Raw genomic sequence first — 22,748 nt, forward strand, 5'->3', positions numbered from 1 at the left:
AGTCGTGCACTCTGCCACAAAATGTCCTGGCTCACTACATCTATAACACGGTAGCTTTTTCTTCTTAAGTGCCCACTTGGATAGCTTTTCCCATCAATAGTTATCGTCCGTATATATGGTCACATAATCGTCCAATCAATGTTTGCTTTGCTTAGTTTGTATACAACAGCCCTTGCAAAAAACAATTGTATACAACAGATTGCTCTGGATCAAAGTCATATACTGAAACCGTACATCCAACTAACTCTTCGTCGCATGCCCATCGATCAATCGCGACTCCATTACGCTGCACGGCACTAGCTATACGTACATTCGCTGCATGCCTCCGTCCTCATGACCTCATCGATCCTCAGCAGGAAGAGCTCAGTAACAACCAGTAGAATTCAAGCAGTACTTGACCATGGCGTCCAAGCAGCTCCCTCCTGCCCCTCACCGCCCCATCGCTTGCCGGCGACCCTGACATGCTCCAGGACATCTGCGTCACGGATTACAAATCTCTGTACGGCCGTATCTCTGTACGGCCGTAAGTGTGATCTCCGTCATTCTGGTCTTCCATGCTTATGTACCCATGTTTAGATCATGATGAGTAAGGTCGGCCAAACATACGTGCAGCATCAGCACTGCGGCTGAACGGGTACCCGTGCAACAAGCCGGAGAATACGATTACACGATGGCAAACGACTTCTACTCCGACGTGCTGTCCCTCCCGGGGAAACCTGGCGGCAACGCGTTCGGGTCGATGGCGAACGTGGAGAAGGTCCCGGGGCTCAACACACTGGGCATGTCCATGGCGATGGCGTGAACCCGCCGCACACCCACCCGCGCGTCACCTAGCTCCTCTTCGTCCTCGAGGGCTCCCTCGACGTCGGCTTCATCACCACCTCCGGCAAGCACCTCGCCCGCACCATCTGCAACGGCGAGATGTTCGTCTTCCCACGTGGTGTTGTCCACTAGCGTGCCGGCCCATGGCAATCTCGGCCTTCAACAGCCAGCTTCCTGGCACACAGTCTGTTCTTCGTCGCCTTGCTGTCGATGCCCACGGAAGTGCTGGTCAGGGCGATCCAGATCGACGGTGGGGTCTGGGGTGGTGGAGTCCATCAGGTTCATACAATAGGATGACATAGGCGGGCTGTAAGCCTTTAAATATTATATTTTCGATGACTTGAAGGAGAGAGAAGGGAAGCGGGCTACATTTAATAGTCGGCTGCAGCACATGCTCCTAGGCATGTTGTGAGAGAGGAAAATGAGTCATGTATAAAAAAGGTAGTACATATTTACATGCAACTATTGTACTTGCCGGCTATAAGATTGGCTATAGATGATGTGGCAAGACAATATAGCTAACAGCTGGCTATACTATTAGCCATGCTCTAAAGCAGTATCCGGCCGACCAAGCTTGCATGTTGTTCATGTTGTACTACTAATGATGACAAAGACCACGTAAAAGTGTCATTTTAATTGTTCTGGATGCAGTATACTGGTTTCTATTCATTGGTTTCCTTCTTTTGTGTTGGTGGGTGTTAATTTCATGAATGCATAATAGGTTAGGTATATAGGCATCGTAGTCTGCTATGTATCGCAGGATGTGGCATTTTTGTAATGTCTTCTTTCGTTTTGCACTAAGATTATGGGTCTTTTGTGACCCTAAGACTCTTTTCCTTTTTTAATAAGAGGACTGCATGCATCGATTGATGCAGGGCTCGGGGTTTTTTCTTCTTTTCCAAAAAAAATATCCGTGGATGCAATGAGTCCTGTCAGTTTCACTAGCTAGTAGTTTAACTGTCAGAATCACTGAAAATCTTATGTCAGATTTTTAGCTGTTGTGATCGACGTATCCTGGACAGTTGGATCCAACCTGAATCTTGGAGCATGTGAGACCAGCCACATCATCGAATATTTTCGTTCGGAAAATGAAGGGGCCCGTCGTGTACGCTTCCATCTCTTCACGCCGCATGGCTCTTATCCATTTCTCCTCACCATAATACTGCATATATGAATAGCTTGCGTAAAAGCAACGTAAAACTTACCACTCAACTAATAATGGGGGTGGGCGATTTTCCAATCAAACTGTGCCAAGCAAGCCCTTACGTAAAGTTATATGTTTACGTACTTCCTCCGTTTCTTTTTAGTCTGCATATAAGGTTTGGTCAAAATCAAGCTTTTATAAAGTTTGACTAATTTTGTATTAAAAAATATGAACATTCACAATATGATATCAACATTATCAGATGCACCATGAAGTGTATTTTCATACTATATAATTTTAGTATTGTAGATGTTTATATTTTTTGGTATAAATTTGGTCAAATTTCGTATAGTTTGACTTTGACCAAATCTTATACGCGGAGTAAAAAGAAATGGAGAGAGTACGTCTAGCAAAGCCGTTCTCCTCACACCCAGCGCCACTCCCAAGCCAAACCAGGAACAGATAGTGGTGCCTCTTTCTCCACACGAACTTTAATTTCTCCGCACGTATTTTAATTTGACTCTAATTCAACATGCTGCATGTGATGCCTCTTTTTCTATTGCCGCATGCAACGTTTGCATTAATAAACACCATCATACCAGGCAAAAATCTAATCAATTCTTTTCGGGAAGGGATAGTGGCATCGTATAGATGCAAATTGTATTTTTTTTATAGGGACCTTGTATTTAAAACCAGAGGGGAATTCCAAGTTCTGTAAGTTTACCAAACCGTATCATTCACAGAAAAAAAGTTTAACAAACTCTATAGATAATGATATCATATAGTATATGATATCCAATTTATATAATGAAAATATATGGTGGGTGATTTGGTATTGTGGATGATATTGTTTTCTATGTGTTTGGTCAAATTTAGAATTTTACTAGTGTCGGTGTGGTAGTAAGGCTGGTTGTAATGGGGAGTATCATATACTAGTATCATGCATATGATACTAGTGTATGATACTACCTCCCTAATGCATAGTATCATGTACTAGTATCATATAGTATTTTATTTATTGCCATGCATGACACAAAGTAGCATAGCATTTATTATGATACAGTATCATGATATGATACTCTACCTTCTCTTTCTTTATTTAATTCTATTACACCTCATCAAAATTGCCTAGTTGGCATGCATGATACTAGCTATGATACTACCATTACGACCAGCCTAAGAGTATGAGGGAGTGGCGCTCCTCTCATTTTCGGACTTCCTGCCATGTTGCACATATGTGGAGGAAGCCGAGAACAAGGCTTGTATTGCAGGATTGTACATTTCAGTTACTTTGCATAAGCCTTCCGTTCTGACGACTGTCTCTCCGTTTTTTTTAGGGGTGAAGCTAAGTTTTATTGATCATAAACCACATAAAGTGGTGTACAAAAAGGATCATGGAGATGGATCAACCACAAATGGCGCCCCTGCTCTAGTGTATTAGAGAACTTAGCTAACCTATCTGCCGGTTCATGAAAATGACTTGTCAATAATGCGTTAGATGGGTCGGCTCTCGTTGACCTGAAGAAGGAAGCATTAGAAGCGTTAGGAGTTCTTGGTCCAATTCCTCAATGCACTATAGAGAAAATCAACCGAGAGACGAAGAACAAGGTGGCATATGAGATTGCTAGGTTTTGTTTAAATCATAGAGTTAATGGATTGTTATACGGGGATGTCCCGTCATGCATGACAAAGTTTGTAACGACGGATTGTAATCTTGTAGTGGTTAAAAAAATTACTAGTAATGCTACACCTATGGACTTTTATGAAGCGGATTTGCGTAACTCCACCTTTGTAAGTTATTTCCTATAAGTTTGATATATTTGCTTAGTATTGAACAACACAAAGTCAGAAAAAAAAAACGACATTACGTCCTTACAAAATTGAACGCAAACAAACAACAACCATACTAACACAAAATAAAAAACATAGTTTGAACGTGAACAATAAAATAATGTTGTACGCCATACACTAAACACTTACATATACACAACTACCTTCGGTTCTTATAGCAACTCTACCAGGGTCGCCATATTTGCAATCGCCATCAGTCATATATGAAGCACACTTCATATGGATATGGAGGCTGTTGGGCTTGTGTGCAAACATAGAGTCACCAAAACGGATGCCTCTATCTTTTGTTTTCTCTTGTTGCATCAACTCAATAGTAAACCCCTCAATTGAATGGATTAAAATAATAATTTCTGCTAATATTGCATTAAAATTTCTTACATAGGGGGAGAAAAGTTAATCGGTGATTTTACATTCACAAAACTAAATTAATTTTACTGAACTACTTGCAGTCATGGTGATTGCGATGAAGGGATTGGGCGCTTGCTTTTTGTCGAGAACGTTGGGGAATGCTTCGACAAGGGGCCGTGTGGCCTGGAATTCCTTCTCGACAGCCGGATCTCCGGGCACGGGTGCTGGGATAGAGACGAGTGCGGTTATGCGGTCCTAGTTCATTGCCTCGAGGAGGTGCAATACCATATCATATTAGTCCCAATGCGGCAACAGGAGATCCGGTTCGCCCGGCTTGGATTTTCATCCCCAAAGCTGGATGAGGGGTAGCTCATACTACTGCACCATGGCATCAAGTTGGCTTGGAGTTGGGGTGGTGGGGAGGGGATTGGGAGGGACCGGCAGGTGGGTTCGAGTAGGGGAGAGAAGGGAGGGGTGGCTGCCTTCTATAGGCCACTGCGAGCGCCATCAAGGGGGACATTCCCAGTGAGAAAACTTTGCCGCACTCAGTCACCTTCCGGTTTGCTCACATGGAAGGTAGGAGATGATGTCACGTGGTGTCCATCCGATGGGCTGCCACATAAATCTGATGAAGGGAGTGTGGTATTAATGGCCAGGTGGTTGCTCGCCTATGGCACATGGCAGGCCACACAACTTCAAAATTCGGTTGTGGCATGAGGAGGACGAAGTTGAAACTTCTCTCCTGCAGTGACGGCTGGGATTTGGGGCAAGCTTCATACCGAACCTTTACATTCTAGAAATATGGAGGTTATGAGGTTGTTTATGGAGCGTCTTTTATAAATTATGATGATCCAGAGGCATATTGCAACCTTGTAAGTGCCGTTTTTGCCCAAAATTTCTGTTTTGGTGGTTTATTAGGACGATTGGTCCAATATTGCAACTCTGATAGACCTCAGTACCTACTGCACACTTTGTGTTTAGGCGAATGGGCATGTACACAAAATACATGTGAACGTGCACACAAATATAGCGTGCACGTCATCATAAAATAAAAAGAAAGAGACATGCATGCGAGTTTAGTATAACTAAAGACGTACGTGCGCCATGCTGACACTTATGCAAAAGATGCATGGATGCGTGACAGTTTTGCAAGGATAGTTCGTACGTACGATATGGTTAAGCAACGCTATTTGTCCTGAAAAGGAGGTATTAAGCACTGCTCACCGTCGCACCTCCCACGTACTACGTACGTCGCCTAACAAACTTGAAACTCCAACAACCCAGACGATCGATCAAGCTCGTACGTACGTACCTATACGTAGCCTCCTCTTCTTCTACCTCACACTTGATTAGTGTACTGATCACATGAGACATGACAGATAGACCCATCGTTCACGCGCCTTCATTAGGACTTAACCTACTACCATCACATCCCAGGCACCCCCTCTTCACCAAGCCGAAAGTTCGTCTCATCGACGTAATTAGCTAGCTCACGGGCTATATAACTACCAGCCAGCTAGAGATCGAGCCAAGTCTAAGGACCAAGCAGACTAACTACTAATCATGGCCAAGCTCTGCCCCGTCCTCCTCGCCGCCTACGCCGCCCTCCTGGCCGAAAATCTTACATCAGATTTTTAGCTGTTGGGATCGAACGTACCATGGACCGTTGGATCCAACACGAATCTTGGAGCAAGTAAGACCAGCCACGCCATCGGATTTTTTCGTTCGGAAAAGCAAGAGGCCGTCGCGAACACTTCCATCTCCCACATGTATCTTGTCCATTTCTCCTCGCACTCACCGTCCACTCCCAAGTAATCTTGTCCAAACCAGGAAGAGATAGTGGTGCCTCCGCACGTTTAATTTCTCCGACGTATTTTAATTTCTCATGGCATATTTTAATCTCGGGCTAATTAAACACGTTGCATGTAGTGCCTCTTTCTCTACGACTGCATGCAATGTTTGCATCAATAAACATCATCGTACAATGCGAAAATCTAATCAATTCTTCTCAGGAAGAGATAATGGCATTGTATAGATGGACATTGTATTTTTAATAGTGATATTGTATTAAAACCGGAGAGGGGGGGGGGGGGGGGGGGGGGGGATTTAAAGTTTTCTTTAAGTTTAACAAACTGTATAGATAAAAGTATCATATATATGATATCCAATTTATATTTTGAAAATATATGGCGGATGATTTGGTTGGATGATATTTTTTCTATGTGTTTGGTCAAATTTAGAATTTCACTACCGTTGGCATGGTAATAAGAGATCATGATGGAGTGGTGCTCCTCCCATTTTGGGACTTCCTGCCATGCTGCACATCTATGGAGGAAGCAGAGAACCGGGCTTTGTATTGTAGGATTGTACATTCCAGTTACTTTGCATAAGATTTATGTTCTGGAGACTCCCTGCTGGTTCACAAATAACTTGTCTACTAATGTCCAAGATGGACTGGCTCTCGTTGACCTGAAGAACGAAGCGTTAGGAGTTCTTGCTCCAAGTCCTAAATGCACTATAGAGAAGATCAACCGAGAGAATAACAAGGTGGCCTGTGAGATTGCTAGGTTTTGTTTAAATCATAGATGTAATGGGTTGTTATATGGGGATGTCCAGTCATGCATGACGAAATTTGTAACAAACGATTGTAATCTTTTGTACTAGTTAATATATGCAGTGTTTAAGAAAAGTATTAGTAATGTCACACCTATGGACTTTTACATAGAGGATTTGTGTAACTTCAAAATGTAAGTTATTTCCTATAAGTTTGATATATTTGCTTAGTGTTGAACAACACAAAGTCAGAAAACTAATAACACAATGTTACGTCTTTACAAATTTGAACGCAAAATAAGAAAAAACAAACAAACACAAAACAAAAAATCATAGTTTGAACGTGAACCGTAAATTAATGTTGTACACCACACACTAAAAACTTACATATACGCAACAAGCTTGACTTCTTATAGCAACTCTAGTGGAGTCGACATAGTTGTGATCGCCATCCATCATATATGGAGCGCGCTTCATATGGATATGGTGGCTACTGGGCTTGTGTGCAAATGCAATCACAAAAATGGACACCTCTATCTTTTTTTGCTTTCTTGTTGCATCAACTCAATAGTAAAACCCTCAATTGAATGGATTTAAAACATTAATTTAAGCTAATACCCCATTACAAACTTCTTACATAAGAGGAGAAAAAATGGTAAGTGATTTTATGTTCATAAAACTAAATTAATGGACTAAACTACTTGTAGCCACGACGATTGCAGTGAAGGGATTGGGCACGGGCGCTTTGTCAGGGGCATTGGCGAATGCTTCAACAAGGGCCCGTATGGCCTAGAATTCTTCCTCGACAATCGGATCCTCCGCCACAGGCATGAGATGGAGATGGGCGCGGTTACGGGGTCCTCTTCTGTCGCCATGAGGAGGTCCAATACTATATCATATTGGTCCCAATGTGGAAACAGAAGATACAGTTCACCCGGCTTGGATTCATCATCCCCAAAGCTAAAGGTGAGGGGCAGCTCGTACTGCTGCACCAAGGCATCAAGGTGTCTTGGAGTGGGGAAGAGAGGGGATTGGGAGGGACCGGCGGGTGGGTTCGAGTAGGGTAGAGAAGGGAGGGGTGGCGGCCTTCTATAGGCCACTATGGGCGCCATCAAGGGGCACGCTTCCCAGTGGGAAACTTTGCCGCGCTAAGTCGCCTTCCGGCCTGCTCACATGCAAGGCAGGAGATGATGTCACGTGGTGTCCATCCGATGGGCCGCCACGGAAATCCGGTGGATTAATGGCCAAGTGGTTGCTCGCCTGTGATGCATCGTAGGCCGCACAACTTGAAAATTCGGTCGTGGCGCGAGGAGGACGAAGCTGAAACTTCCCTTCTGCATTCAGGGTTGGGATTTTGAGCGAGCTTCATACCGAACCTTCACATTCTCAAAATATAGAGGTTACGAGGTTGTTTAAATTATGGTGATGCAAAGGCATATACCAACTTTGTGAGTGCCGCTTTAGCCCAAATTTTCTGTTTTAACAGCTTTGTGTTTAGGCGACTAGACCTGTACACAAAATATATGTGAACGTGCACACAAATATAGCGTGCACGTCATCATATAATAAAAAGAAAGAGACATGCATGCGAGTTTAGTATAACTAAAGAGGTGTGCCATGCTGGCACTTGTGTATAAGATGCATGCATGCGTGACAGTTTTGCATGAATAGTTTGTACGTACGATATGGTTTGCACCGTCAGTTCACGTGACAAGCAACATTGTTTGTCCTGAAAAGGAAGTATTAACTATTAAGCACTACCTATACTAGTAGCTAGCTCCACCAACCCAAGCCTTAAGACATGATTGGTAATTAACTGTAGTGATCACATGAGACATGACAGATAGACCCACCGTTCACGCGCCTTAACCAACTACGTTCAAGTCTATAAATACCACCTCCCAAGCTCCCCCTCTTCACCAAGCCGAAAGTTAATCATCTAATTAGCTAGCTCACGAGCTACCAGCAAGGTAGCGTTCCAGGCCCAAGGACCAACAAGGTTAACTACTAATCATGGCAAAGCTTTGTGCTGTCCTCCTCGCCGCCTGCGCCGCCCTCCTGGCGCTCGCTGCGGCGCCGTTGACGCTCGCCGGCGACCCCGACATGCTCCAGGACCTCTGCGTCGCCGACTACATCTCCCTCCAGGGACGTGAGTGACTGGCCAATTCTCATTTCGTTGTACATGCATGATCGACCATTGACCGGAATGCATGCGTTTGTGTCATGTTTCATATGTGTGTGCAGCGCTGAGGGTGAACGGGTACCCGTGCAAGCCTGCGGAGAACGTGACGGCGGAGGACTTCTTCTACGCCGGGCTGGCGAGCGCGGCCGACGTGTATGGCGGCGGCAACCCGATGGGCTCCGTGGTGACCGCGGCGGACGTGGAGAGGCTCCCGGGGCTCAACACGCTGGGCGTGTCCATGTCCCGGGTCGACTACGCGCCGTGGGGCGGCACGAACCCGCCGCACTCGCACCCGCGCGCCACCGAGATCCTCTTCGTTGCCGAGGGGACCCTGCAGGTGGGCTTCGTCACCACCTCCGGCAGGCACATCACCCGGGGCGTGCCCAAGGGCGGGGTCTTCGTGTTCCCGCGCGGCATGATGCACTACGAGCGCAGCGTCGGCGAGGCGCCCGCCGTGGCGATCTCAGCGTTCGACAGCCAGCTCCCCGGCACGCAGAGGCTCGGCGAGGCAATGTTCGGGGCGGCACCGGCGGTGCCGACGGACGTGCTGGCCCGGGCGCTGCAGACCGACGGCGGCGTGGTGGAAAGCATCAGGTCCAGGTTCCAGCCAAAGTAGGCCACGAGCACGTACGTGCGCCAAGCGTAACACGCACATTAAAGGCACGTAAAAAAAAGAGTGCGTACATGATTTAGCGTGTGCTTCATTTCGGCTCTTTGATTGCAAGGTAAAAGGCTACGTGCGTACTACGTAAATTATCACCGCACGGCCTATATGTCCTCTCATCCTCGTCTGCCTTTTAGGTGAAAAGCGTCTTGTTGTTTGTTCGTTGTTGAGCTGTATGCAGGTATTGATGGTTTTTCGTAAGACGTCCTATGTTTGTTGTAATATTTGCAATGCGTTTAAATGTAATAAATAAATGCGTCCATGAATTTTCGGTGACTCAGCATGCTTTACTTTGTCCCAATCCACACAAAGAGTATTCTTTAGACTAGCCACAATGAAGAGTAACATACACTATTAACATACACATATTCTAGACTATGTTACTACCTTCATAGTGGGTAGTAACATAAGTGTGGTAACATGCAAACAATCATTTATTAGGTTATAGACGCATATTGCTTTGGGACATGTGATGTTACAGTAACTAGCTACTACCTCCGTCTGGGTTTATTAGGCCCTCTTTCATTTTGGGTTCAACTTTGACCATGTATTTAACTAAAAATATATAAAGTTTATGCTACAAAAAGTATATTATTGAATTTGTATTTGAAAGAGGTTTCATATGGTATACTTTTTGTGACATGTATTTTATATTTTATTAATTAAAATTCATGGTCAAAGTTTGGCTCAAAATGAAAGGGGGCCTAATAAACCCGGACGGAGGGAGTAAGTTACTGTAACTATCTCTCTCCTCATTAACTCAATGTGACATAAGCAAATTTGCTGAGTTGGACTCGATGTTACTGCTGAAGTTACTCCCACTGTGGCTAGTCTTAGGCTAGTCATAGTGGGAGTAACTTAGCTAGTAACACAGCGCACTCCAAGAAATTTTTGCTTATGTGGCAAGTAATTAATGAGAGATGTTAGCATAATATGTTACTGTAACATAACGCTTTTCAAGACAAGATGAGTCTACAAGTTAATAAATGAAGCCATCTAAGATACTAGCATTATGTTATTTTGCATTATGAAGGTAGTAACTTAGCCTAGTGTCATATGCATGACACTAGTCTAAATTACTCCTCACTATGACCAGCCTTATGAGGAGAAATGTCATTTACTAACCTTCAGTTGTTTTAAAAGTCAAAGTTTGCTATTTCAACTTTCAAAAACAGACAATTTTAACCCTTCATCAAAACTATTAGCTTTGATTTGCGTGCATCACTAAAAAAATAGTTTTGAATGATGGCATGACAACGCTTCTCGCACATAGCAGCCTGCTGAATAAAAAATCATGCTTAGTAGCAAAACCAAATATTGATACTGAAGTTCATTAATATTCTAGCGAGGTGATAAGAAAAATCTGGACGCCGATAACGCCCACATATGTGGGCGTTAAAGAGTCTGCCCACATTTTTTGTGTTGTATCTAAGGGGATCAGTCCACATGTCTCACGTGTGGGTAAAAATAACTAGCGTCCACACATCTATTTTTTTTTGCGGTCCCTCTCACACGTCCATGTGTGGGCAAAATGCATAACGCCCACACGACCTCTCTCAGCCACCTACCTCACAGTCCCACACGCCCCGCGTGACAATCATCATGCGTCCCCGTAGTTGCCATGGTCCGGACCCTCTTCAATGTCCGTTTAACTGCAATTGTCATGTCGTTGAACTACAGTTGCCATGTCGGACAACTACAGTTGCCATGGTTGCTCAACTGCAGTTGCCATCTCAGGTCAAGTGTCAGATGCCATTTTGGACAACTGCAGTTGTTGTCATGTATGGTCTGATTTACTATAGTTGTCATGATTTGAAAACTTTAGAGGTTGCCACCTACTAACACTAGGCAATTGCCGTGTAGCGCTACAAAGAGACATGGCAAAACAACATGTTGAGATAAAAGAGAGAGTTGCCATCTGCTTACAAGCACACTAGGGCAGTTGCCGTGTACCCTGCAAAACACATGGCAACTGACATGTTCGGGGTAAAAAAAGAGTTGCCATCTGCTTACAAGCACGCTAAAGGCAGTTGCCATGTACACTGTGAAACGCATGGCAACTGACAGCTTGGGTGTGGGAGAGAAGACGGGCGTGTGGGTGAGATGGCAAATGCCCACACACCAGCCCTTGTGCGTGAGTGAAAACTAGCGTGTGGGTGAACTGCTAAACGTCCACACACTGGCCCCTCCGTGTGGTGAAACGGACATGTGGGCGACTGGGTGAATGCCCACACACCAGTCTAGTCCTATGTGGCACCACAAACATGCCAAGATTCGTGTACCCACAAACGGACGCAGATCCATGCGGATGGGCGAGATGCAAACGCCCACACGTGTGGGCGTTGGTGTTTCCGAAAAATATCTAAGTTCCCAATTGTAATAAATTCAGAAATCTTCTTGTAAAATCATACAGTATATATAGAGCTATCTAACTGTTCATTGTTTCTTCTATTTAAATTCTCATAATTTATAGTATCTGTTTTGAAATATGCCTGACTTATTTAGACAATCTTTTAAATAATCAAATTTCCTAAATTATTCACGTGCTTTTTTATTGCAAATTTCTTGACTAGATTTCCACGTGTGCCAAAACTGGTGCGGATCATTGTTAAGGACGCCTTATTGCCGTAAAAAAATCCATGTGAATTGTACGATATGTTTAGTATTCTTATAACGATAGATGTAAGAAAAGAAAGGACACTCTTGATCCTTCATGTATTAAAACTATATAGATTTGGTTCCTCACCACATGACAATGCTTATCACATATCGCACTCTAGTGAGTAAGAAAACATATTGGTAAAACCAAATACAACAATGGTGCAAGTTCATCGATATTATTGAGAAGCTATCAAAACTTTCTTTGGATTTCCAATTGCATAAAAAACCTTCTAGTAAACGCATGGCGTGATCTAACTTTGTGTCGTTCCATCTTTTTGAAGTTTAATAATCTTAGTGCCATTTTAGAAATATGTCCAACTTATCTAGATTATATTCCTTTGTTCCTTTTTTATAGATTTCTTAAAATATTCATGGGTATTAGTTTTTATTACATAGTTGTTGACTTGACTTCCGCACATGCAAAACCCGTCGTAGTCTGGTTAAGACCATCTCTAGCATGGTAATAAAAAAATTTGTGAATTGTATGATATGGTTAGTATTCTTATCAGGATCCTTCTATTGTTTCAAAAGTTGAGGTTTGGTATTTCAACTTGAAAACGAACATTCTTCACCCCTCACGTATTAAAAACGTATAGCTTTGGGCCTTCGGCTCGTCATGTCACCAAAAAAAAGAATTTCATGACGCTATGATGGGACTTCTCGCACATTTCCGGGTGTGTAGAAATAATATTAAAACCAAACCCATATATGTATAGGTACATTAGTACTCACGCTGGGGGTATCATATAGAAGTCTTAAAAAATGTATGAATTTTAAATTGCAAAACATTTATATAAAACCATGGTGCCACCTGGCTTGTAGTTGTTTTTTTATTAAAAAAACACTCACAATTGTAGCGCAATTTTGAAGTCCTGCATGCACTTTTCGAGTTATTTCTAGAAACACTCTAAAATTGCAATGCAACTATGGGCTTTTCTTTTCCTAGCTACAAAATTGTTTGCTTTACTTCACGAGTGCAGAAATCACAACGGGCGATTGCTACGGCCGGCTTCATAATACATCGATAGAACAAGTCTGGGGTGTTTTCCTTTGTAGTCGAGGTACAAAATTTACATCCTAGTCGAGGAGCCAACACCTTGTGCAGAAGTCGAGGTGCCAAATTTACATCTTAGTTTTTCAGGGGTAATTTACATTTCGGTGATGTTGGATGAACTGAGAATGCCAGTTTTCTTTTGTAGTGAAAAAAAAAATGGTGTGGAGAGTCTATATGGGGCTGGGGTGTTTTCTTGAAATCACTAGTTGAGGAGTACTCGTTGCAAAGATCACTCCAACTCTGCAGGTTGCGATAAGTGGCGCACATGCAGCACGCCACTTGTCGCAACCTGATTTTTTTTTCTTTTTTGATAGATTTGTTTATTGAAAACGTTTTATCTCTCAAACCGTGCGTCCAAATCTCAAATCGCTTTTACCGTTGGATTCCTCGCGTCGAGATCTTCAAACTAGATCTCATGTTGATAGGTTTTCATAAACTTTTTTTTCAAAAAAAAAGCGGCTAAAAAAACTGAACCGGGAGCATGGGTTTTTTCCTTTTCGAAAGAGGCACGCCCATGCCTCTCACGAAATCACAACCGTGCCTCTCATGGAAGCAAAACCGTAACTCTCGCGAAAGAAAAAAAATGAAGAGAAAACGCGTTTTTTTGTTTCCGAGGAGGTACGGCCGTGACTCCCGTGAAAGGCAACACGTGCCTCTTGCGGAAGCAAAACCGTGACTCTCACGAAAGAAAAAAAAACAGAAAATGTGTTTTTTCCGTCTTCGAAAGACACGGCCGTGTATGCACCGCGGTACAGGATGCAGTCATTAGGGCATGCATATATCTTCTCCACCTCCAATCCTAGAGGGCATACGACCTTCTTTGCTGCGTATGTACTGTCGGACAATTCGTTATTTTTTGAAAGCTTCTTCTTCAATATTTTCAGTAACTTCTCAAATACTTTGTCAGCCACAGCATTCTCTGCCTTCCACTGCAGCAATTCCAGTACGGTACCGAGCTTTATGTTGCCATCTTCGCAATTGGGGTACAACCCTTTTTTGTGATCTCTAACATGCGATCGAACTTCAGCTTCTCCTTTTGACTTTCGCATTGCGTCCTTACATCGACAATGACCCGGCGGAGATCATCATCATCGGGCACATCATCTGGTTCCTCTTGATCTTCAGCAGCTTCACCCGTTGCAGCATCATTGGGCACATCGTTTGGTTCCTCTTGATCTTCACCAGCTCCCCCCGTTGCAGCATCACCGTATTCAGGGGGCACATAGTTGTCATCGTACTCTTCTTCTTCGCCGTCTTCCATCATAACCCCTATTTCTCCGTGCCTCGTCCAAACATTATAATGTGGCATGAAACCCTTGTAAAGCAGGTGGGAGTGAAGGATTTTCCGGTTAGAGTAAGACCTCGTATTCCCACATTCAGTGTATGGACAACACATAAAACCATTCTGCTTATTTGCCTCAGCCGCATCGAGAAACTCATGCACGCCCTTGATGTACTCGCAGGTGTGTCTGTCACCGTACATCCATTGCCGGTTCATCTACGTGCATTATATATAATTAAGTGTCCAAATTAATAGAAGTTCATCATCACATTAAAACCAAAGTGCATATATAGTTCTCATCTAACAACATACAACTCTCCACAGCATCTAATTAATTAAACCATACATTGAAACTATGTAAAACATTTCAATGCGAAAACAAATGCGATCATAATCGCCAACCAAGGTAACAATTGATCCAACGGCATAATGATACCAAGCCTCGGTATGAATGACATATTTTCTAATCTTTCTAATCTTCAAGCGCATTGCATCCATCTTGATCTTGTGATCATCGACGACATCCGCAACATGCAACTCCAATATCATTTTCTCCTCCTCAATTTTTTTTATTTTTTCCTTCAACAAATTGTTTTCTTCTTCAACTAAATTTAACCTCTCGACAATAGGGTCGGTTGGCATTTCCGATTCACATACATCCTACATAAATAAAATCTATGTCACGTTGGTCAGCATAATTTTCATAAACAATAAATGAACCAATAGTTATAAAGATAATATATATACCACATCCGAATCATAGACAGGACAAGGGCCGACAGGGGCGGATACCAAAACCATCACACTATATAAGATGCAATAATAAAAGCTTAAGTAGTGTGGCTCGGGCATTCCATCGAACACCTTGTGTGCATAGAAGGTGAGCTAGAGCACCACCAAGCCCTCTCCCCCTCGGCCAGAGAAAAACAAAGCAGTGTGCTCTGCTCTTACGCGAGGGGGTATATATAGGCACCTCATTGGTCCCGGTTGGTGGCTTGAACCGGGACCAAAGGCCCCTTTGGTCCCGGTTCAAGCCACCAACCGGGATCAATGGTGATGGGTCAGGAGCGAGGCCCATTGGTCCCGGTTCGTCCCACCAAGCGGGACCAAAAGGTCCAGATGAACTGGGACCAATGGCCCACGTGGGCCGGCCGGCCCTCTGGGCTCACGAACCGGTTCCAATGCCCCCATTGGTCCCGGTTCTGGACTGAACCGGGACTAATGGGCTGACCGGGCCTGGACCAAAGCCCTGTTTTCTACTAGTGGTTGCGAGGCTCTTGAAGGAGCGCTCGTTAATTAGTGGCTCCCGTGTTTTCTTTTTCCGCGTGTCGTGGCCTCCGTGGGTTACAATAGAGAACCCCCTATGCCATCGGGTCCCGCAAACCCGCCGCCCCCACCAGTCAAAAAAAAAAAACAGACGTAAGCACACACCGGGGCCACACGGGCGCATCCGATCCGATCAAGGCTCAACCGCGAAGAGACTTTACCCCGCGTGGGTCTTCCGGTCGTTACGCCACGCCTCGCTCCCCTCCCCTCCCATCCATCCCCTGATCTCCTGCCGCCGTTCCCTCTTCCACCTCCACCTCGCCGCCCCAGACCCCAACCCGAAATCAGGCCGAAGTTCCCGCGCGATCCGCCGCGGCGGCGACCCGTCACACCCCCGGACTCCCCCAATGGGAGAACACTAGCCCGCCCTAACCCTAGCATCCACTCCCCCCTAACTGACCGATCGCCCGCCATGGCCGTTGTCGTGGCCGCGGGCGGCGGGGACGCCGCGCCCGCGCACCGGAAGCTGGGCGGGTACCTGCGCGTGGTGGTCTCGGTCCCGTCCTCCGACGCCCAATCCATCCGCCCGCTCGCCCCCTGCTCGCTCTCCGCATGCGGGGCCGCGCCGCTCGCGCCGCTCCCCGACGACGCGGCGGGCGGGCGCCCGGGCCTCGCCCCGCGGGGCTCGGTCAGGTGGCGGGCCACCGGCGGCGGCGGCACCAGCGTCGTGCGCCAGCTCAGGGCGCTCGTCGCCGCGCGCTGCGTCGAGGTGGAGGGCAGGGTGCTCCGGGTCGTCGCCAGGGGGGAGGAGGAGGCGGAGGAGGTCAGGGTTGTGGTGCTCGTCGACGTGTACCTCCCCGTCGCCGCCTGGTCCGGGTGGAAGTTCCCGCGCTCGCGCTCCTCCGCGGCCGCCGCCGTGTTCAAGCACCTCAGGTCAGTGCCGTCCCCCCTTCCTCTGCATCTGTTTCCCCTGGCTCTGCCCGGTGGAATTTAAATTAAAGTGGCACGATCGCCTTCTTCGGATCCAGGGCGGCACTTGCCCGCCTTTCCGAGGCAATGTGTAGAGCCTGGTGGGGTGTCGGGCAGGCAGGATTTTGTCATTTTAGTGGCGATTTGTGGCGGTTACGGGCTTCTGACGCGGGGAATTTATTACTGCTACTGTTGGTTCTCTGCATTGTGCGATCAGTTTAGCACTGCTACTACTATTAGCTGGCTGCCTTGTGTAACTGTGATGATCTGAAGCGTCAGAAATTTTGTCCTCCTATGTTCTCTGCATTTGATACTTGCTAGTCAGTAATGTGTCAAATTTGCTAATTCCTAGTCAGTAATGCACTTGGCCTGCATCTCAAGTTGTGATGGAAGTTTTTGCAACTCAGATGTTGACAGATCACCATGATTTGACTGAAATTAATAAGAAGCTTGTAGGCTTGTCCACACGACATTTCGAAAATTAATCAAGATAGCTTCCTAATTCCAGATGGTTAGTGCATTTAATTTTAGCTATCTTATTATGCACACGGTTGATCAGTACTGCAGCTCTGCGTGTAGGTTTGGTTTACCATTTCAGCAATCCTCCTGTTGATGCTGCTTAACTCCTAGTCTAAGGCAATGTTCTTTTGCAGTTGCAACTGGGATGCTAGGAATGCTTTAGTTGCTTTTGACTGGACTTCTCATGACAATCCACATCCTGATGACCAGTATATTTGGAGCTGCACTGACTGTCATGTCCTTGGCTGCGAGCTTCATCAGATATCATCTGTATCGAATAATGACAAGTCATTTGACCTGCATGAAATCTTCAAAGTTCTCCCCAGTGTTAGGGTGGAGAAGGGGATGCAGATAACAACAATAATACCAGATGTTATATCGGATGAAATAGGTATCTGGTCTATCCCTGATGATATATTGAATAAGGTGCTGATTCGCCTTAAACCCGGGGATTTGATAAGAGCGGCAGCTACTTGTCATCACATAAGGACTCTTGCTGCCTCTATTATGCCTTGCATGAAGCTTAAGCTTTTTCCTCATCAAGAGGCGGCTGTCGAATGGATGTTGAGGCGAGAGCAAAACCCTGAGCCCTTACCGCATCCTCTCTGCAAGAATTTCTGCACTGAGGATGGCTTTCCTTTCTTCATAAATGTTTCCTCTGGTGAAATATTCACTGGGATTGCTCCAACCATAAACGATTTCTGTGGAGGTATGTTCTGTGACGAACCTGGATTAGGGAAGACAGTGACTGCATTGTCTCTTATTCTCAAAACGCATGGAACGTTAGCGGAACCTCCAAGAGGGGTGGATATAAAGTGGTGCACTCATAAACCAGATAAAAAGTATGGATACTATGAATTCAACACCAGCAACTGTTCAAACAATTTGTCTGAATCAAAAAGGCTCATGGGGAAGAACGTTGTTAAAGAAGATCCATGTTCAAGTGAGCTATCTCATAATGGTGACTCTGTTCCCAGTACAAGATCATCAAGGAAGAGAGGCAGGTTAGTAGACCCTGGTCTATCGCCGGTCAACATGCATGTTTCAAGTGAGAAGTCGCCAGAATCATGCAATCCACATCCAACGCCAGCTACTCAAGTACTAAAGGTCACCAAAAACTTAAAAAGTGTCAGGAAAAACCTCATGGATGCTTACAGCAAAGATTCAGTTGGCAGTAAAAGGAAGAGAGGCACCGCGTCCGAGTTAAGTGAGACATGGGTTCAGTGTGATGCTTGCAGAAAGTGGCGGAGGTTATCAGATGGAACTGTTCTCGATTCTACTACGGCTTGGTTTTGCAGTATGAATGCCGATGCTGCACGGAAGACATGCACTGCTTCAGAGGAATCCTGGGATTTCAAGACAAAGATAACCTATTTGCCAGGATTTTACAAGAAAGATGCGTTGCCGGGAAATGAGCAGAATGTATCATTTTTTGCAAACATATTGAAAGATAATATTTCTTTGATCAACTCTGAAACCAAGAAGGCTTTATTGTGGTTGGCACAGCTTCCTCTCAGGAAACATCTCGAGATGGAATCAGTTGGTTTGACACGTCCAGTTCTAGATGCACGGGCAACCACAGGCAAGGGTGCCCGCCCATATTTCAAGTTATTTCAAGCATTCGGCCTTGTGAGGAAGATTGAGCAAGGTGTGACTCGGTGGTATTATCCATCTATGCTTGATGATTTGGCCTTCGACTCGGCCGCGCTTGGAATTGCTCTTGAAAAACCGCTGGATTTAGTGAGGTTATATTTATCTAGGGCGACCTTGATAGTTGTGCCTGCTAATTTGATTGATCACTGGACAACACAAATACAACGTCATGTTTCTTCAGATACACTTAATGTTTATGCATGGGGAGATCACAAGAGGCCGCCTGCTCACATCCTTGCTTGGGACTATGACATTGTCATAACCACATTTAGCAGATTAAGCGCAGAATGGGGACCAAGTAAGAAAAGTGTTTTAAAGCAGATCCATTGGTTTAGGGTAATATTAGATGAAGGACACACTTTAGGTTCCAGTCTTGCCCTGACAAACAAATTGCAGATGGCCGTTTCTTTGGTTGCTTCAAACAGGTGGATTTTAACTGGTACACCTACACCGAACACACCAACTAGTCAGGTTGCTCATCTTCACCCCATGCTCAAGTTTCTTCATGAAGAAGCTTATGGTGAAAACTACCACTCATGGGAGTCTGGAATTCATAGGCCCTTTGAGGCACAAATGGAAGAGGGGCGCATTCGTCTTGTGGAGCTACTTCGGAGGTCCATGATTAGTGCAAGAAAAGCAGATCTCAAAAACATCCCTCCTTGCATAAAAAGAATAACATTTGTAGACTTCAGTGAAGGGCATGCGAAAAGTTACAATGAACTGGTCGTTACTATTCGCCGGAATATACTGATGGCTGATTGGAATGACCCTTCCCATGTTGAATCACTTCTGAATCCCAAGCAGTGGAAATTTCGTACTACTACTATAAGAAATGTCCGGTTGTCTTGCTGTGTTGCTGGGCATATTAAAGTAGCAGAGGCTGGTCATGATATACAAGAAACTATGGATGAGTTGATGCAGGGGGGTCTTGATCCTTCTTCAGAGGAATATCAATCCATAAGATTTGCTCTTTTAAATGGCACCGATTGTATCAGGTATGGAAGTGTTTAATAATAACTAAAGCATATTATCTATCAATCAGATAATCTGACTTGCTCAAACATTCATATTGCTCTCTTCAGGTGTCGAGATTGGTGCCGCTTACCTGTTATAACACCTTGTCGGCATCTGCTGTGCCATGATTGTGTAGCTTTGGATAGTGAGAAATGCATAGAATGTGGGAACAACTACGAGATGCAGTCTCCCGAAACTCGTGCACGTCCAGAAAATCCGAACCCAAAATGGCCAGTCCCAAAGGATCTAATTGAACTGCAGCCTTCATATAAGCAGGTCTGTACTCAGAGCTATGTGATGCCATGCAATTTTTTCAGGCACTTTGTTGTCAGAGTATTTATTTTCTCCATTTTATGCAGGATGACTGGGATCCAGATTGGCAGTCAACGACTAGCAGCAAAGTTGCTTACTTGATTGACAAGTTGAGAAGTTTGCGAGAAGCTAACATGAAACATGTGCACTCGACTAACATAACCATTGGTGCTGGTCCTGCTACTACATCGTCTTATCAAGATGATGATAACCTGCAGACCAGGTTACCACAGACATTGCCTGACAAAGTAATCATATTCTCTCAGTTTCTGGAGCATATTCATGTTATTGAGCAGCAGGTAAATTGTAATGCCCATGCTTGTATTTTACTTAAGAGTATGAATTAGTTGGTTAATGATCCTTCTGTTCAGCTGACTATTGCTGGAATAACATATGCTGGAATGTACAGTCCCATGCCTTTAGGCACTAAGGTATGTGTCATTCTTCTTTCTTCTGTCTACCTGTAATGTAACACATATCTAGGTAACTAGGTTACTAGGTGTATTTGCTACAGCGTGCTTATCTTTCCCCAAAAAGGCAACATTTTTATTGAATTGGGACATGGCAATTTTTTTTGGCTTGGTGGACCTTACTGGTGATCATGTATACCACGTTTCCCCATCTTGTTCTCATCCCTGTCCCTTCCTATCTAGTGTCTCCCATTCCCTTCCACTACCCTGATGGCCTGCATGTCCTCCTTTTTACAATGGAGCAAATTTGACTCTCTAATTAGGGAAAATTTGGTAAATGATTGGCATGTGTCAAAAACATTTTGTGACTCATCTGGGTATTGCCACAATTCTTTTCAGAGAAGTGCATTGACGAAGTTTAAGGAGGATCCAACATGCATGGCTTTACTGATGGATGGCACTGCAGCACTGGGCCTTGATTTGAGTTTTGTGAATCATGTTTTTCTGATGGAACCCATATGGGATAGGAGGTAATCTAATTGCTGAATTACTGACATACTGTCATTTGGTCATGCATTAGACTAATAGGGTACACATTTTTTTGGGGATGCAAATAAACGTACTTCCTCTGTAAATTAATATAAGAGCATTTAGATAACTAAAATAGTGATTTAAACACTCTTATATTAGTTTACAGAGGGAGTATAAAATAATTGACTACCAAATGCTATAGCTAAAAAAAATCATACTGCTTTACATCTATCAACCATGGGTAATTTGTATTCCTACTGGTGTTTGGCACTGAAGTTAACCATTTGGGGGATGTCTTATTAACTATCAAGTTGTCACCACTTGCGTGTGTGTGACTGACCGGTATTGATGATGGTCCTTTTTTTTGCGATTATTAGTATGGAGGAGCAAGTTATTAGTCGCGCACATAGAATGGGTGCAACCCGTCCAATAAATGTTGAGACCCTGGCTATGCGCGGTACCATCGAGGAGCAAATGCTCCAACTTCTGCAGGTTTGTGTGGATCCCATCGTCCGTAACATTGCATTGTGAAATATATCATCAAACCTTGCCGATAAAAATATATGCTTTGTTCGCAGGACTCTAGCGCTTGCAGAAATATGGTTAATAAAGGTGCAGGCGGCACCGAGAATGAAGGGGCTCGTCCTCACCGTAGCCTACACGATTTCGCCGAAAGTAGTTATCTGGCGAAACTCACCTTTGTGAAAGGATCTAACACGGCATGCATAGATGCTAGTATAAATTGAACAGTCACCATAAGTTCTTTGTTTGTTTCTTTTGTTTTGAGATAACGTGGTCCTTCCAAGTCATTCTTTTGCAGCAGAAATAAACAGAACTTTGATGGTCTTTGGGTGGGAACTATGTGCTTTTCCTTTTAACAGATGTTCTTGTTTTTTGGCTTCAGACTGCAGTCTCGTTGATAGGAGCGCGATATAATCTCCACTTGATTTCTTATAACAGATGAATAATACTCCTACTAGCTAATTAAATGAGGAAAAAGTAAAATCGAAGTAGTGGATTTCTGCTGCATACTCTACATAGCAAAATATGCGCGTGCATACTCTACATTATTTCTCTGAAAGCAGCTCCCTGTAGCAACTCGCCTTTGTGACAGGATGTAGCAGGAACTAATTTTGGATTTGCAACTTAAATCTATACCCATGCATCTTCTTTCCTACTTATACAGATTTGAGTTGGTGGTACATGCACTCTCCTCCATGTGGGACCCATCGAATTAGAATAAGAAGCAAGCAGTGGCACTCGAATTGGGTAGTGGAGTCGACCGCTGCTCTTGCCCAAATTGCCATCCTCCGGACTGTTACTTCCCAATAGTCGATACTCCCTCCGTTTCTTTTTAGTCTACATATAAAATTTGATCAAAATTAATCTTTATAAAGTTTGGCTAACTTTATATTGAAAAACATCATCATTCATAATATGAATTTAATATTGTCAAATGCATGATAAACTGTATTTTCATACTATATAGTTTTAGTATTATAGATGTTCATAT

General features: G+C 44.3%; 2 protein-coding genes and 1 pseudogene across 2 annotated transcripts; all 3 read left to right on the forward strand.

The window, feature by feature from the left end:
• The first annotated feature begins 21 nt into the window (after nt 1–21).
• Nucleotides 22–954, forward strand: LOC125547257 (annotated as a pseudogene).
• A 7,682-nt stretch (nt 955–8,636) lies between these two features.
• Nucleotides 8,637–9,844, forward strand: LOC125549330 (germin-like protein 1-4). The gene is made up of 2 exons (XM_048712768.1): nt 8,637–8,867; nt 8,963–9,844. Exons 1-2 carry the CDS (start codon nt 8,732–8,734, stop codon nt 9,514–9,516), a joined length of 690 nt encoding a protein of 229 aa, XP_048568725.1. The 5' UTR covers nt 8,637–8,731; the 3' UTR covers nt 9,517–9,844.
• Nucleotides 9,845–16,061: 6,217 nt separating this feature from the next.
• Nucleotides 16,062–22,081, forward strand: LOC125546106 (F-box protein At3g54460). The gene is made up of 8 exons (XM_048710249.1): nt 16,062–16,760; nt 17,450–19,963; nt 20,051–20,258; nt 20,342–20,593; nt 20,666–20,725; nt 21,104–21,234; nt 21,613–21,727; nt 21,814–22,081. Exons 1-8 carry the CDS (start codon nt 16,300–16,302, stop codon nt 21,979–21,981), a joined length of 3,909 nt encoding a protein of 1,302 aa, XP_048566206.1. The 5' UTR covers nt 16,062–16,299; the 3' UTR covers nt 21,982–22,081.
• Nucleotides 22,082–22,748: the final 667 nt, after the last annotated feature.

Source organism: Triticum urartu, chromosome 3 (genome assembly GCF_003073215.2).
Source record: "Triticum urartu cultivar G1812 chromosome 3, Tu2.1, whole genome shotgun sequence".
NCBI classification, from domain to species: Eukaryota; Viridiplantae; Streptophyta; class Magnoliopsida; order Poales; family Poaceae; genus Triticum; species Triticum urartu.